Below are 16,014 nucleotides of genomic sequence, written 5' to 3'. Positions count from 1 at the left end.
TCTACTGTTTATTAATAGCACATTGACAGCTAGTCAACTGCTTCCAGTGTCCCTGCAGTTATCCAATCTTCTGTTCCACTACTTACAGGTTTTGTCAACCACAGTTCTGCCTAATTAAAAACAGTCTCAACTAATGAACAGATCTGTTGTACATACCATATTCATATCTATGCCATTTGTATATGTCCAGGCATGTTGGAAGTATTCCTCTAGCCTCTGACGAAGAGGGTTGGGAATCTGATGAAAGCGTATGAATTCTTTGACTCGAAGCATTTGCATGTGATACCTTGCTGTTCCAGAATACAGTCTCTGGATAATGGCTGAGACATTACCAAAGATACTGGCGTACATTAGTGCTGGTCAAGGAGGAAACACAGATCCAATCAGACAGGTTAGGCATCACTTGCATTTATTTGAAGTATTTTTTAATATATTGTATTGGTTAAATTGATGAGTTTTTAAAGTAATTATGAACTATCTTGAATCATAACTGCCATAACTAGCTACATCCCACAGGTGTATCGCACATGCCAGGTAATTTGCCATGCCATGGATTTAAAAATGTTATAAATAAAATTAAATCATGCTATGTTGGTTCTCCCCCAGTTTATTTAGTCAAATACTTTCACCTCCTTGCATTTTCTTTCAGAATCACATTGTGGAAATATCTTCAAATTTAATCATTATCATTAGAGTACAAAGAACATTCAGAGAGGGGCAATACTGCTCCAAATATAGTTTAAATGATGAGTTTTTTTTACTGTCTATTTTTGGAGGGTAACTGGGAGTTTGTAAAAGAGCAATGTTTGAATTCTCGGGAAGAAGCTGAGAATTGTTGCTAGCCCCTCAAGACTTGCTGTCAACTTGTATGATTCTGATCTGTTTTAAAGCAGCTTGAACCAGCTGTCTTGGAAACCAGCTGTCTTGGGATTTAAGGCACAGTATCTTCATACACTAGGGCCCACGGAATATCACTCCAGTGCCAGGCCACCACCATGGATGCACCACAGCTGAGTAAATATAGTCTGTACTAAGATGTTGTGCAGCATTTATACCACTACAAGCATAAATGCAGTACACATATCTTGGTGTAGTATAATGAAGATATAAGAGGCAATGTGAAATGACTGACCATCTTTAAAACCCACCTGTTAGTATTTGAGGTGGTCACTGTGTCAAATCATTGTATTAATCTTGAACATTTCTCTGCAAAGCCCAAATTCTAGAGCAATGGAAGATATAATGGCAAAGCAAATCCTAGGACAACTCTAATCTAATTACGGAATTCCATTTAGCAGGTCACTTTCCATTAATGCACTTCAATCAATCATAATCCTTAGCCAAGCTTGAAAGTTCTCACTTATTTCTGTTTCCAGTGCCCAGCACGCTAGGTAGAATCATTCAATTGATCAGTTTGACCTAAAGGCATTTTACCTTCAGGGTTTAAGCTTCTGAGTGCCACCATGCTCTAGTAAAAGATAATTGATATTAAATTCTCATCATCACAGCAAGCATTTTGTCTGGTTTAACTTATGCCCTTATTATATCTAGCCTGTTGTGCTGAGTAAGATGTATGGAATAATGTCAGCTTAGTAACACCACCCAGGCATAATTAGAGTTCTAGCCTCCTCTTAATTTAGTACACCACTGCACATGCACAGCCACCTATATAGTGTGCTATGCATCATGTACATTTTTGCACATTTGTAGCCAATACAAGCTGGCCATGTGCACATTATACTTACATATCAGAGCATCACCTACAGAGCTAATAAGTTCATACTAGTTCAGTAGTGAAAATGACAGCTCCAATGAAAATTGGAATTTGAAGCATAGTGCTGATTCCAGATGTTATACTGGAGCCGACACATTATAACACCACTGTCAGGCCACCACCCTGAGTGCACTACAGCTGAGTAAATAAGGCCTGTACTAAAATGTTGTGCAGCATTTTTTACCACTACAAGCATTCATTTAGGATAAATATAATGGTATAATATATAATTATGAAATAAATGTAGACTGGACTGCGATAGAGAAATTCTCCTTCCTGGTAAACTAGCTCAGCCTTCTGAAAATGTAACTTTACCATGTCAACTCATTCAGAAATACCAGAAACGGCAGTGTCATTAGGTATGTACATTACTGACCAACAACTGAATATACCTCATAAATAATTCCAGAAAATTATAACAATAAGGGAGGCGGGGGTTACTTGACACAGTTCTTTACTAGACATTACATAGACCATGTCAAATACTAGAACATCACAGAGGTGTAGTAACAGTTGCAGGGATTCATTCTCCTTGAGGTCATCTCCAATCACCTTCCCTTTAAAAAATATATTTGCAGTATTTGAATGTAATCCTGAAAAGGGAACTTATTTGTTGAGTATATCTAAAGATATAAATCCCAACTAGAAGAGTTGCAGTTTAAGGTGCATTTTACAAAAGAAGATGGCAAGGTTATAGAACTGAAGCACCTTTAGGTATTCACGTTCAAGAAACTAACATTCTTTCAGATTGCTTAGTACTAAAAATAGTTCAGACAGTAAGGATCACTTACAGCCAATAAGCATGACGCAGATGGAAAAGATCTTCTCTGAGTTGGTGTTAGGAGACACATTCCCAAAGCCAACGCTTGTCAGACTACTGAAAGTGAAGTAGAGTGCTGTCACATATTTATCCTTGATGGATGGTCCAGAGCTAACATCGCTGTCATTATATCGTTTCTTTATCTGTTGTCCTAAAGAATCCAACCAGCCAATTTTGTCTACCAGGTATGGCCGCTCCACATTCCCGATGGCGTACCAAATGCAAGCGAGCCAGTGGGCAATCAAGGCAAATATGCACATGAGGAGCATCAGAACAGCAGCCCCATATTCAGAGTATCGGTCTAATTTACGGGCAACCCTCACCAGGCGCAGCAGACGAGCTGTCTTCAGGAGACCAATCAGTGTTGTAGTCTGTCAAAACAGTAGAATTATTAGTGATCATGGAAAGTGACTACAGCTTTTCCAAATCCTCTAAATTAGAACTTTGCATTCATTCATTTTCTAAAAGATACCCTGCCTGATACCCAGCATAAGAATATGCAGTACAATGCTTTCAGTACGGTAAGCCCCACTTTCACAAATTAAATGGTTATAATAAAACCTCTAATGTTTACTGGAGAAAAGTTTAATGATAATCCTCAATAGTTACACAGCAAATAAATGAATGAGGTAAGGAATTAATTAGATTCTCATTGCAGATTCAAACCTTAACAATCATCAATGGCCCAGAAATTCGGGTCGGGGGCTTCCCGCGGGTGCAAGCCCCCGACCTACACTTACCTAGCGCGCCGGCAGTTGACCTCTTGGCCTGCGTGGAATTCCTCTCTGAGGCCTGTCCCAGAGGCCGGCGCACTATGCTGGCGTGTCCCAGGGGCGTAGTTAGTGCGAAGCGTCCCCTGGGATCACGTGAGCAACAGGCGGCCAATCGGCGCAGGGAATGCTCCATTCATAAGCCTTGACAGATAGACCTGTCAAAACGTATAAATGCTAAGGCTGTAAAACTGTACTTTACCTTCAAATAAATTTAAAAAAAACATCACACTTTGTAAATAAACTATAAATGACATTAAATAGCTATTTTAAACAAAAACTTAAATTTTTGAAAAAAATAATTTTATAAAAAAACAGGGCTAAAAATAAACTTACCTTGCTTTAAAGTATTTAAAAGTAAAAAACCTATGGAAAAAATGTTTTAATTTTAAATAATTGACCACTTACCTTTGAAAATGAAATCCTTATGGCTGCTTTTTACATTTCTAAAATGTACAGACTTACCCGCACATTAAAACCTGAAAAAAAAAGGAAGTTCAACGCGCACGCGCAGACTCCCGCGCGCACGTGTTCGACCTCTGAACCCCTTGGTTCAGAGGATCGGAAGTGCCGGTTTCCCGCGCAAGATTCCGGCACTTCCATCGGGTCCACGCGTGAGTACTCTGTCCGTACTCACGCGTTGGGACCCGAATTTCTGGGCCAACTGCTACCCATCGGCCATATCATCTGCAAGCTTGGGATCACCTTCCACATGCATTACATTTATGCTGACACCCTTGAACACCTGCCCAACATCAAACAGAAATTTCCTTCAACTCAATCAGTTGCAGCTCCCAGGACCATTTATATGCCTCCAGTCTGGATTCCATCCACCTCTCCAGTACCCTCTCAGGTTAAATCTGCTGGTGTGCAACCTGAGCTCCCTGGTTGACCCATTCCTGAGTTGAACTTTTTACCCCATTTGTTCTGCTACCAAGATTAAATTGTTCTACCTTTAGAAAATTGCCTGCCTAAGCTGTTACCTCCCCAACTGCTGTTGAAGGCCATATATGCACCTTCATAACCTGGAAGATTACATTTTCTAATGTCCTCCTCACTGTCTCCCTACCTCCACTCTTTGCAAACTTCAGCTAATCCAGAGTTCTGTGGTCAGCATCTTCTCCCACCACCATCATTCTTGCTGAGTTTCACTGGCTCCCTGTACCTCAGTTAATGGGCTCTCAATCTGTGTACTCATCTTAAAGTCCCTCCATGCCCTCACTGGACTCTATCTGAGCAACCTTCTGCAGTCATACTTCCAAGCCTGTACCCTCCATCTGCCTGACCCTGTTCCCTTTGCTACACCATCGGAGGCTGATCATTCAATCACTAAGCCTCTGTCCTTTGGGATTCACTCCCAAACTAATTCACCTTGTTGCCTTCCCTGCCTTTAAAAGTCTCCTAAAATTTCTTTTGGACTGTGCCTTAAATTTTTTCACCTTGTTTGGTCAGTGCCCACATTTTTCCATTTCGTTAAGTGCTCTGACATACCTTGTTTGTGAGAAACCCTGTCTAAATGCAAGCTGTGTTACGAGATCTTTCTTATGAATGATGAAATTCCAAAGGAACAAGGAGTTACATACTTGTTCCTTTGTTTTAAAATACCTTGAAAATGATGTGGGAAATATTCTGTACTGATTGTATTTCTAACAGTAAATGTATGAAGAAAATACTTCATATTTTGAATTTACTATTTGTGAAATTAAAAATCTTGCAGTAATGAATAAACACAAATGTCTCTTCATTAGTGTTTCAGAATTAGTTCTGCATGTGTGAGAAAACTTTCACAGCTTCTTTCTAAATGTCACTTTTCTTAGTAAAAAATAATTATATTCAATTCATCCACATTTACTCAAGTTCAATATTGTACACTTCACAAACTGATTTTGTGGACATTTTAAGGTGTACAATTCATTCCTGACCTAGGAATATATTTTAAATTCTTTCACTAAACTGTTGCGTAATTGACAGGAGGAAGAGGCGTTCAAGGGGGGGGGGTGCAATAAATGGAGGTGCAAAGATCTCTCTGACCTTTAGGTCACATTCACCACTACCCTAGGACCTGTACCTGGACGTGTTAGAGCAGCCCTGTCTTCAGTACCTCCACTTCACAAGACAGGCTGCAAACGTGCCATATGCTGACCAGTGATCTGCACACATCTGGATCAGAAACAGCTTCTCCCATAGAAGTAAAGGTTACAACAGCAGGATGTTTAATGCCATCACATTCTTCCAAGTCACTCAGGAGACAGTCCAAGCACATATCAGAAAAGTGATAGCTGGTATAAGAAACAACATCACAAGGGAACATCACAAGGGAAAGGGTGCATGGCTTTCACTGGGTGGAGTAACAGTCACTCATAGTACCCTGTGATGCCCTCATGTAGAGAATTTATTTGCACTAAATTAACATTCAGGTGGTATCTGACCACAGAAACATAATTATTCATATCAGTGGCCATTATCGAAGAGGTTGCTATGATGCCTTCATTATAAGAAACAGTATGGTGCCACATTATTTGAAGAAGAAATGCTGGCTGGGTGGCTCTTAGGAGAACTGGCTGTACTCTGTATCCATGATAGGTCCCACAACAAATGTATACAGTCACTTTCACCCTGCTCTTGATACCAGCACACATCTTCCTCATTTGCAGCCGGGTACAAGGGATTTGGGTGACTGCATCGACCCAGTCAGTGACCTCTTTCCATTCAGCTGACACCTGTGCTTTTCATGGAAGGCGGCCTTTAGCCTCAAATTGGACCACCTTCCTTTGCTGCCTTCCTTGCAGAAGACATTCAACTCTTCAACATCAAAGGGAGCAGTGTTGCCTGCATGTCTCCACTGTGAACAATTAGTTCACTTTGCCATCCTTCTCCAGAACTCTTTTTATTGTGAGCTGCTGTCTCACTGGATTATTTGCTCTTCAGTCATATGTTACAGGCCAAGCTCTCGGGGCAAGCTTTTCCTGTAGCCTACATAGAAACATAGAAGATAGGAGCAGGAGTAGGCCATTTGGCCCCTCGAGCCCGCTCTGCCATTTAATGAGATCATGGCTGATCATCCAAATTCAGTACCCTGTCCCTGCTTTCTCCCCATATCCCTTGATCACTTTAGCCTCAAGAAATATATCTAACTCCTTCTTGAATATATTTAATGAATTGGCCTCAACTGTCCTGTGTGGCAGAGAATTCCACAGGTTCACCACTCTCTGGGTGAAGAAATTCCTCCTCATCTCTGTCCTAAATGGCTTACCCCTTATCTTTAGACTGTGACCCCTGGTTCTGGACTCCCCAGCCATCGGGAACATCCTTCCAGCATCTAGTCTGTCTAGTCCTGTTAGAATTTTATAAGTTTCAATGAGATCCCCTCTCATTCTTCTAAACTCTAGCGAATATAAGCCTAATCGACCCAATCTCTCCTCATACATCATTCCTGCCATCCCAGGTATCAGTCTGGTGAATCTTCGCTGCACTCTCTCCATGGCAAGAACATCCTTCCTCAGATAAGGCGACCAAAGCTGCACACAATACTCAAGGTGTGGTCTCACCAAGGCGCTGAACAACTGCAGCAAGACATCCTTGCTCTTGTACTTGAACCCTCTTGCTATGAAGGCCAACATACGAGTTGCCTTCTTAACCGCCTGCTGCACCTGCATTCTTACCTTCAGCGACTGGTGCACAAGGACACCCAGGTCTCGTTGCACTTCCCCTTTTCCCAATCTATTGCCATTCAGATAATAATCTGCCTTCCTGTTTTTGCCACCAAAGTGGATAACCTCGCATTTATCCACATTATACTGCATCTGGCATGCATCTGCCCAATCACCGAACCTGTCCAAATCGTACTGGAGTTTCTCGGCATCCTCCTCACAGCACACACGCCCACCCAGCTTTGTGTGATGAAGGGTCCCAGACCTGAAACGTTAACTCGGTTTCTCTCTCCACGGATGCTGCCTGGCCTGCTGAGTATTTCCAGCATTTTCTGTTGTTATTACACCTAGTTCCCTTGTCTAGATCGTTTATATATATTGTGAATAGCTGGGGTCCTAGCATCGATCCCTGCGGTACCCCACTAGTCACTGCCTGCCACTCAGAAAAAGACCCGTTTATTCCAACTCTTTGCTTCCTGTCTGCCAACCAGTTCTCTATCCAAGACAGTACCTTACCCCCAATCCCATGTGCTTTAACTTTACACGCTAATCTCTTATGCGGGACCTTATCGAAAGCCTTCTGAAAGTCCAAATACACCACATCCACTGGTTCTCCCTTATCTATTCTACCTTGTGGTCGATTATAGCCAGACTATAAACTTGTATACCCAATTAGACGCCTATCCTTTGCCTCGTATTTCTGAGATGGTGAACCAGATAGCTCAGTACCGCGTGTTCTCCACCATTGATTTAAAGTCTGCCTACCATCAACTCCCCATCAAAATAGAAGACCGACCTTATACGGCCTTTGAAGCTAATGGGCGCCTGTACCAGTTCCTTCGGGTGCCCTTTGGAGTGACGAATGGGGTATCCGTCTTCCAACGGGAGATGGATCGTATGGTGGATGAATACGCGTTGGAAGCAACATTCCCGTACCTGGACAATGTTACCATCTGTGGGCGTGACCAACGGGAGCATGATCAAAATCTCGCGAAGTTCCTAGAGACTGCAAAGAGGTTAAACCTGACCTACAACGAAAACAAGTGTACCTTCAATACTACACGTTTGTGTATTCTTGGTTGCGTTGTGGAGAATGGGGTAATCGGGCCAGACCCTGAAAGATTACGCCCACTTAAGGAATTATCTTTACCTCACACTGTAAAAGCTTTAAGAAGGTGTCTGGGATTCTTCTCGTACTATGCCCAGTGGGTGTCTAGCTACTCAGATAAAGTCCGACCTCTTATTAAGTCGACGTCTTTTCCGCTATCGGCGGAAGCTCAGGAGGCTTTCCTTAATATCAAACGGGACATTGAGAAGGCAGTGGTATGTGCCGTGGATGAGAAGATCCCTTTTCAAGTGGAAAGTGATGCATCTGATTTTGCGTTGGCAGCAACTCTTAACCAAGCTGGTAGACCAGTAGCTTTCTTCTCTCGTACATTGCAAGGACCAGAAGTTCGACATTCTTCAGTGGAAAAGGAGGCACAGGCGATTATTGAAGCAGTCAGGTATTGGAGACATTATCTCGCTGGCCAACGTTTTACACTCATTACTGACCAGCGATCCGTGGCCTTTATGTTCAACACTAAGCAGAGAGGCAAGATCAAAAATGATAAGATTTTAAGATGGCGAATAGAACTGTCAACATATGACTATGATATTCAGTACAGGCCTGGAGTATTTAATGAGCCATCGGATGCTTTGTCACGAGGAGTATGTGCTAGTCTAGGTACAGATAAGCTTCAAAGTCTCCACGACGCACTCTGCCACCCTGGGGTTACCAGAATGAACCACTTCATTAAGTCCCACAATCTACCTTACTCTATTGAGGAGGTCCGGACAATGACCAGAACCTGTCATGTTTGTGCTGAATGCAAACCCTGCTTCTATAAGCCGTCCGAGCCAGCTCATCTTATTAAAGCAACTCGACCATTTGAGCGTTTGAGTCTCGATTTTAAAGGTCCCCTTCCATCGAGCGACCGTAATGTCTATTTTCTTAATATTATAGATGAGTACTCTCGGTTCCCTTTTGTTATCCCCTGTCTGGATGTGACTAGTGCTGTTGTAATTAAATGCCTCTGCCAACTGTTTTCCTTGTTCGGCATGCCTAACTATATACATAGTGATAGGGGTTCTTCCTTTATGAGCGAAGAATTACGACAGTTTTTGCTATCGAAGGGGATTGCAACGAATAGAACTACCAGCTATAACCCTCGTGGTAATGGGCAGGTCGAGAAAGAAAATGTGACAGTGTGGAAGGCTATCGTACTGTCTCTGAAGTCACGAGGCCTGCCGACCTCTCGCTGGCAGGATGTCCTGCCAGACGTGCTGCATTCCATAAGGTCTCTTTTGTGTACAGCAACGAATGCCACCCCTCATGAAAGGATGTTTAGTTTTCCAAGAAAAGCTACTAATGGAGTATCGTTACCCACATGGTTGACGACCACGGGCCCTGTGTTGTTGCGCAGACATGTGAGAGGCCACAAGACTGATCCACCGGTGGAGGAAGTACAACTCCTCCATGCTAATCCCCAGTATGCGTATATTCAATATTCGGATGGGCGAGAGGATACGGTCTCTATTAAAGATCTTGCACCTGCTGGAGCTCGAAAAGAGTTCGACTCTGAGAGTAGAGTTTTCAATCGTGGTATTGGACCTTCAGAGACACAAACCCTCAGTGTGGAAAATACTGATGATTCTGGGAATTCGAATGAACCGGAGTTAGTACTCCGGGAGGAACCTCAGCAAGAGTTACGTCGTTCCCAGAGGATTATCAGACCTCCTGACAGACTGAATCTATAGCAGGGGGTGAATGTGATGAAATAACTCTGTGTTCTGATATTTGTACTTGTACTTGTAATGTCTGGAATGTTCCACCAGGGGGAACCACTAATGCTCCTCCCTGGCCCCGCCCCTCTTCTGGTATGTTCTACCAAGGGCTTGGTCGATGATGAACTCTGTTAACTCTGCCATGATTCTTACTTAATAAAAGCCCTCAGTCTTAAACTTTAACTTCACGGTTTCGGGCAGTTATTTGGCACATCAGTCTGCAACCATAGGAACATTATCATCCAGTGTGTGCCACATTCCCTGGCAGCTGCCATGACTCGTACATCCTGCACCAGTCCATCATCCCTCAGCTCTTCGCACTGCCAAACAGTCTTTCCGGCTGGCTGCTTGGAGCCAAGGGCTATCCCCCGAAGACGTGGCTCATGACACCTTTGAGGAGGCCAACAAACGAGCCTGAGGGACGTTATAATCAAAGCCACATCTCCACGAGAAGTGTCATCGAGCAGACAACAGGCTTGCTCAAAATGTGCTTCAGATGCCTCGACAGATCTGGAGGAGCCCTTCAGTATGCATCAGCCAGGTTCTCCAGAATAGTCATGGTCTGCTGCGCCCTGCACAACATAGCGCAGCAACGAGGATTAGCACTGGATGAGGAAGACAGCGTAGAATGCACAGCCTCATCGGAGGATGAGGAGGAGGAGGAGGAGGAGGAGCACCATGAGGTTGGTTACGAGGATGATGAAGACCTGGACGAGCCGGCGGTGCTATTGTGACCAGTACATGAGCATGTTGCTGCCCGTCACGTCAGGGATACCCTAATCAATGCCAGATTTAACTAACTTTATGCAGCTCATACATGTGGCTGCCACAGGCATGCGCAGGTTGGCATCACCCCACACCAACACCATAAGAGCAGTCAAACAATGAATAGTCCCTTGTTTTCACTCTCACCACCATTGCTGGATGTGAAATGAGCCCTGACCCTTCACTCTCCCACTTCCATTTAGAGTCATAGAGTCATAGAGTTATACAGCACGGATAGAGGCCCTTCGGCCCATCGTGTCCGCGCCGGCCATCAAGCCCTGTCTAATCTAATCCCATATTCCAGCATTTGGTCCGTAGCCTTGTATGTTATGGCATTTCAAGTGCTCATCCAAATGCTTCTTAAATGTTGTGAGGGTTCCTGCCTCCACAACCCTTTCAGGCAGTGAGTTCCAGACTCTAACCACCCTCTGGGTGAAAAAGTTCTTTCTCAAATCCCCTCTAAACCTCCCGCCCTTTACCTTGAATCTATGCCCCCTAGTTATTGACCCTTCTACTAAGGGAAAAAGCTCCTTAGTATCCATCCTATCTATGCACCTCATAATTTTGTACACCTCAATCATGTCCCCCCTCAGCCTCCTCTGCTCCAAGGAAAACAAACCCAATCTGTCCAGTCTCTCTTCATAGCTGAAGCACTCCAGCCCTGGTAACATCCTGGTGAATCTCCTCTGCACCCTCTCCAAAGCGATCACATCCTTCCTGTAGTGTGGCGACCAGAACTGCACACAGTATTCCAGCTGTGGCCTAACCAGTGTTTTATACAGCTCCATCATAACCTCCTTGCTCTTATATTCTATGCCTCGGCTAATGAAGGCAAGTATCCCATATGCCTTTTTTACCACCTTATCCACCTGTTCCGCCGCCTTCAGGGATCTGTGTACTTGCACACCCAGATCCCTCTGACCCTCCGTCTTGCCTAGGGTCTTACCATTCATTGTGTATTCCCTTGCCTTGTTAGTCCCCCCAAAGTGCATCACCTCGCACTTTTCCAGGTTAAATTCCGTTTGCCACTGTTCCGCCCATCTGACCAACCCATCTATATCGTCCTGCAGACTGAGACTACCCTCCTCGCTATTTACCACCCTACCAATTTTTGTATCATCCGCGAACTTACTGATCATACCTTTTACATTCATATCCAAGTCATTAATGTAGACCACAAACAGCAAGGGACCCAGCACCGATCCCTGTGGTACCCCACTGGCCACAGGCTTCCAGTCACAAAAACAACCTTCGACCATCACCCTCTGCCTTCTGCCACTAAGCCAGTTTTGTATCCAATGTGCCAAGGCACCCTGGATTCCATGGGCTCTTACCTTCTTGACCAGTCTCCTGTGTGGGACTTTATCGAAGGCCTTACTGAAATCCATGTATACCACATCCACTGCGTTACCCTCATCCACACACCTAGTCACCCCCTCAAAAAATTCAATCAAATTAGTCAGACATGATCTTCCCTTGACAAAGCCATGTTGACTATCCCTGATTAATCCTTGCCTCTCCAAGTGGAGACTAATTTTGTCCCTCAGAATTTTTTCCAATAATTTTCCTACCACTGATGTTAGGCTCACTGGCCTGTAGTTCCCCGGTTTTTCCCTACTCCCCTTCTTGAATAATGGTACTACATTAGCGGTTCTCCAGTCCTCTGGCACATCCCCTGTGGCCAGAGAGGTTCTGAATATATGTGTTAGAGCCCCCGCAATCTCTTCCTTTGCCTCACACAGCAGCCTGGGATACATTTCGTCCGGGCCTGGGGATTTATCCATTTTTAGGCCTGCTAAAACCGTCCATACCTCCTCCCTCTCGATGTTAATATGTTCGAGCATATCACAATCCCACCGCCCTATTTCTATGTCTACATCGTCCTTCTCCATAGTGAAAACAGATGCAAAAAATTCATTTAGAACCCCTCCTACATCTTCCGGCTCCACACACAGATTGCCACTTTTGTCCCTAATGGGCCCTATTTTTTCCCTAGTTATCCTCTTACCCTTAATACACTTATAAAACATCTTAGGGTTTTCCTTTATTTTGCTCGCCAGTGTTATTTCATGGCCCCTCCTTGATCTCCTAATTTCTTTTTTAAGTATCCCCCTGCACTTTTTGTACTCCTCTAGGGCTTCCTCCGTCTTTAGCCTTTTGTATCTGCCAAAAGCCCTCCTTTTTTTCCTAATCCATTCTCGTATATCCCCTGACATCCAAGGTTCCCTGTGGTTTTTGGAACCACCCTTGACCTTTACGGGAACATGTTGCCATTGTATGATCTCAATCTCCCTTCTGAAAGCCTCCCATTGCTCTGATGCGGATTTTCCTACAAGTAGCTGATCCCAGTCCATTTTGGCCAGATCCTGCCTTATCCTATTAAAATCGGCCTTCCCCCAATTTAGAACCTTTATTTCCGGCCCATCCCTGTCCTTTTCCATGACCACCTTAAATCTCACCATATTATGGTCACTGTCACCAAAGTGCTCACCTACTAGCACTTTTTCCACTTGGCCGGCCACATTCCCTAGAATTAGGTCCAGTACCGCCCCCTCTCTTGTAGGACTTTCTACATGCTGGCTCAAAAAGCTCTCCTGGATGCACTTTAAGAATTCTACACCCTCTGAGCCTTTCACACTCTGACTATCCCAGTTAATATTGGGGAAGTTGAAATCCCCCATTATTATTACCCTATTATTTGCACATTTCTCTGAGATTTGCCTACATATCTGTTCCTCTATCTCCCCCTGACTGTTTGGGGGCCTATAGTACACTCCCAGCAAAGTGCTTGCCCCCTTTTTGTTTTTAAGCTCCACCCATATGGCCTCATTAGAGGAACCTGCTAATATATCATCCCTCCTTATGGCAGTAATTGATTCCTTAATTAATATTGCGACACCCCCTCCTCTTATCCCTCCCCCTCTGTCTCGCCTGAAGATTCTGTACCCCGGAATATTGAGCTGCCAGTCTTGCCCCTCCCTCAACCATGTCTCCGTGATAGCAACAATATCGTACTCCCATGTGTTTATCAACACCTTCAGCTCATCCACCTTATTTGCAAGACTCCTTGCATTAAAATAGATGCCATCCAGCCTTGCCCTTATATATTTGCCCTGTCTACCAAGCTGACTTGTTTTTTTCTCTATAATTGGCAGCACATCACCCCCTATTTCAGCTCCCCTCTGTATCCCATCCCCCTGCCAAGTTAGTTTAAACCCCCCCAAACAGTGCTAGCAAACCTCCCCGCAAGGATGTTTGTCCCGCTCTGGTTCAGGTGCAACCCGTCCGACTTGTACAAGTCCCACCTTTCCCAGAAGCAGGCCCAGTGATCCAGGAAACTGAAAACCCTCCTTCCTGCACCAACTCTTTAGCCACGCATTTATCTGTTCCATCCTCCTATTCCTATACTCACTAGCACGTGGCACTGGGAGTAATCCAGAGATTACAACCTTTGAGGTCCTGCTCTTTAATCTGCTACCTAGCTCCCTAAATTCTTGATGCAGGACCTCATCCCCCTTCCTACCTATGTCATTGGCCCCAATGTGGACCACGACCTCTGCCTGCTCACCCTCCCCCTTAAGAATGCCCTGTAGCTGCTCAGTGACATCCATGACCCTGGCCCCACGGAGGCAACAAACCATCCTGGAGTCACGTTTGCGGCCACAGAAACGCCTATCTGTTCCCCTTACGATAGAATCCCCTACCACTATTGCTCTCCCACTCTTTTTCCTCCCTTTCTGAGCAGCAGAAGCGTCCCTGGTGCCAGGAAGTTGGCTGCTGCTGCTTTCCCCTGGTGAGTCATCCCCCTCAACAGTATTCAACTTGGTATACCTGTTTGAAAGGGGGATGACCGCAGGGGTCCCCTGCATTTCCTGCCTGCCTCTGTTGCTCCGCCTGATGGTCACCCAGTTTCTTTCTGCCTGTGCAGCCCTACCCTGCGGCATGAACAACTCGCTAAACGTGCTATCCACGACCCTCTCAGCATCGCGCATGCTCCAAAACTCATCCACCCACAGCTCGAGCGCCGCAATGCGGTCTACAAGTAGCTGTAGCTGGATGCATTTCTTGCACACATGGCCGTCAGGGACACTGGCAGCGTCCCTGACTTCCCACATGGAGCAAGAGGAGCAGAACACGGGGCTGAGCTCTCCTGCCATGACTTACTCCTTTGAGCACATACATTTGGCAACGACGTCAAAGTGCCACAATTAAATGATTTATCACAAAGAGTTCATATATCAAGATTACATTGATAATGAAAAAGACACCGAGTAACTACCCTTGTGACTATTTGTGTGGGATCTTTCTTTTCCGGGTGCTTTTAAGTGGTGCTACCCCTGTGGCTTCAGCAGAGGTTGAGACAGCCTCCTCACCTCCCTGCTGCACCTGCTTAGATGCCTTTGGTGGATGTCCTCTGGGTTTTGGAGCCAGTGCTGGCCCCGCCAAAGACTGCTCCTCCTGCGACTGTGCAGTGGCAGACTCGGCCATCACTGTCCAGAGAGGTATCTGGGGCTCTGACCGAGGAGTTTGCAAGGGGGTGGAAGTCAGAGCGCTTGGAGCGGAGCCCCCACTTCTATATCGCCTCCGACCATCATCCCTCTCATGGGCTACCCGCACTTCCCTGCTAACAAGTAGCTGGAGAGCACCTTGCTGCCCACATCTATACTGACATCCCTCCTACAAAGGACGTCTATGAGCCTCTGGTTCTCTCCTCCGTAGATGACCATCTATTTTGAAGAGAAACAATGTTCTCATGTGACTGGCGCTGTGTTTTCTCCATGCAGGTGGCCATCCTATCCATGGAGGAAGCTATAGTTGCCAATGACTGCACAACGGTGGTGCTCATTGATGCGCTATCAATTACTCATAAAAGACTGAGAGTTAAGAGAGTAACTAAAGGCTTTTATTAACAAAAGAATGAAGGTCTGCCTCGAGTGGTCAACCGGTCCAGAAATACAAAGGGCTGGGGAGCAGTCACCTTTATACTAGGACTTGTGGGAGGAGTCAGCTGAGGCATGTCCAGGCATGTACACAGTGGAATACAAACAGTGGTTTACCACATTCACCCCTTGTTTAAAATTGAGTCCGGTGGGGTAAAGTGTATTAAAAGTTAGTGTATTGGAGTCTCTCCGGAGGTCTTGTCTGCCGCTGTGATCGGCGTGGCGACGGCAGGGGTAGTGGAGCTTCCGGCGTCGAGTCCTGCATAGGCTGTGGCACAGGCGTGTCGTCCTCGTAGATGTCGAGCGGGTCGCGGGGCCCAGGCCTGCCGTCTGCTGGGGCTGGATATCGGATCGTGGGGGGGGGTGGTAGTGAATAGTGGGTTACTGCGGCCCCCGAGGGTGCAAGGTCTCTTATGGAGACTGTGTCCTCCCGCCCGTCCGGGTATGCAATGTAAGCATACTGGGGGTT

At 45.3% G+C, this 16,014-nt stretch overlaps 1 protein-coding gene across 1 annotated transcript in view; it reads right to left on the bottom strand.

Moving 5' to 3' along the window:
- LOC147120461 (voltage-gated inwardly rectifying potassium channel KCNH7-like) overlaps positions 1-16,014 on the bottom strand; it is a 383,986-nt gene that overhangs the window by 89,583 nt on the left and 278,389 nt on the right. The window contains exons 5-6 of the mRNA XM_085986426.1: positions 2,566-2,965; positions 157-356 (exon numbers count right to left, since the gene is read on the bottom strand). Coding sequence (XP_085842552.1) covers positions 157-356; positions 2,566-2,965 — 600 coding nt within the window. The remainder of the gene's footprint in view (positions 1-156; positions 357-2,565; positions 2,966-16,014) is intronic.

This window comes from Somniosus microcephalus, chromosome 4 (genome assembly GCF_052327205.1).
Source record: "Somniosus microcephalus isolate GS21.2 chromosome 4, FLI_Smic_1.0, whole genome shotgun sequence".
NCBI classification, from domain to species: domain Eukaryota; kingdom Metazoa; phylum Chordata; class Chondrichthyes; order Squaliformes; family Somniosidae; genus Somniosus; species Somniosus microcephalus.
Note: the sequence above shows the minus strand (reverse complement) of the source record. Positions and strands in the feature narration are given on the sequence as shown.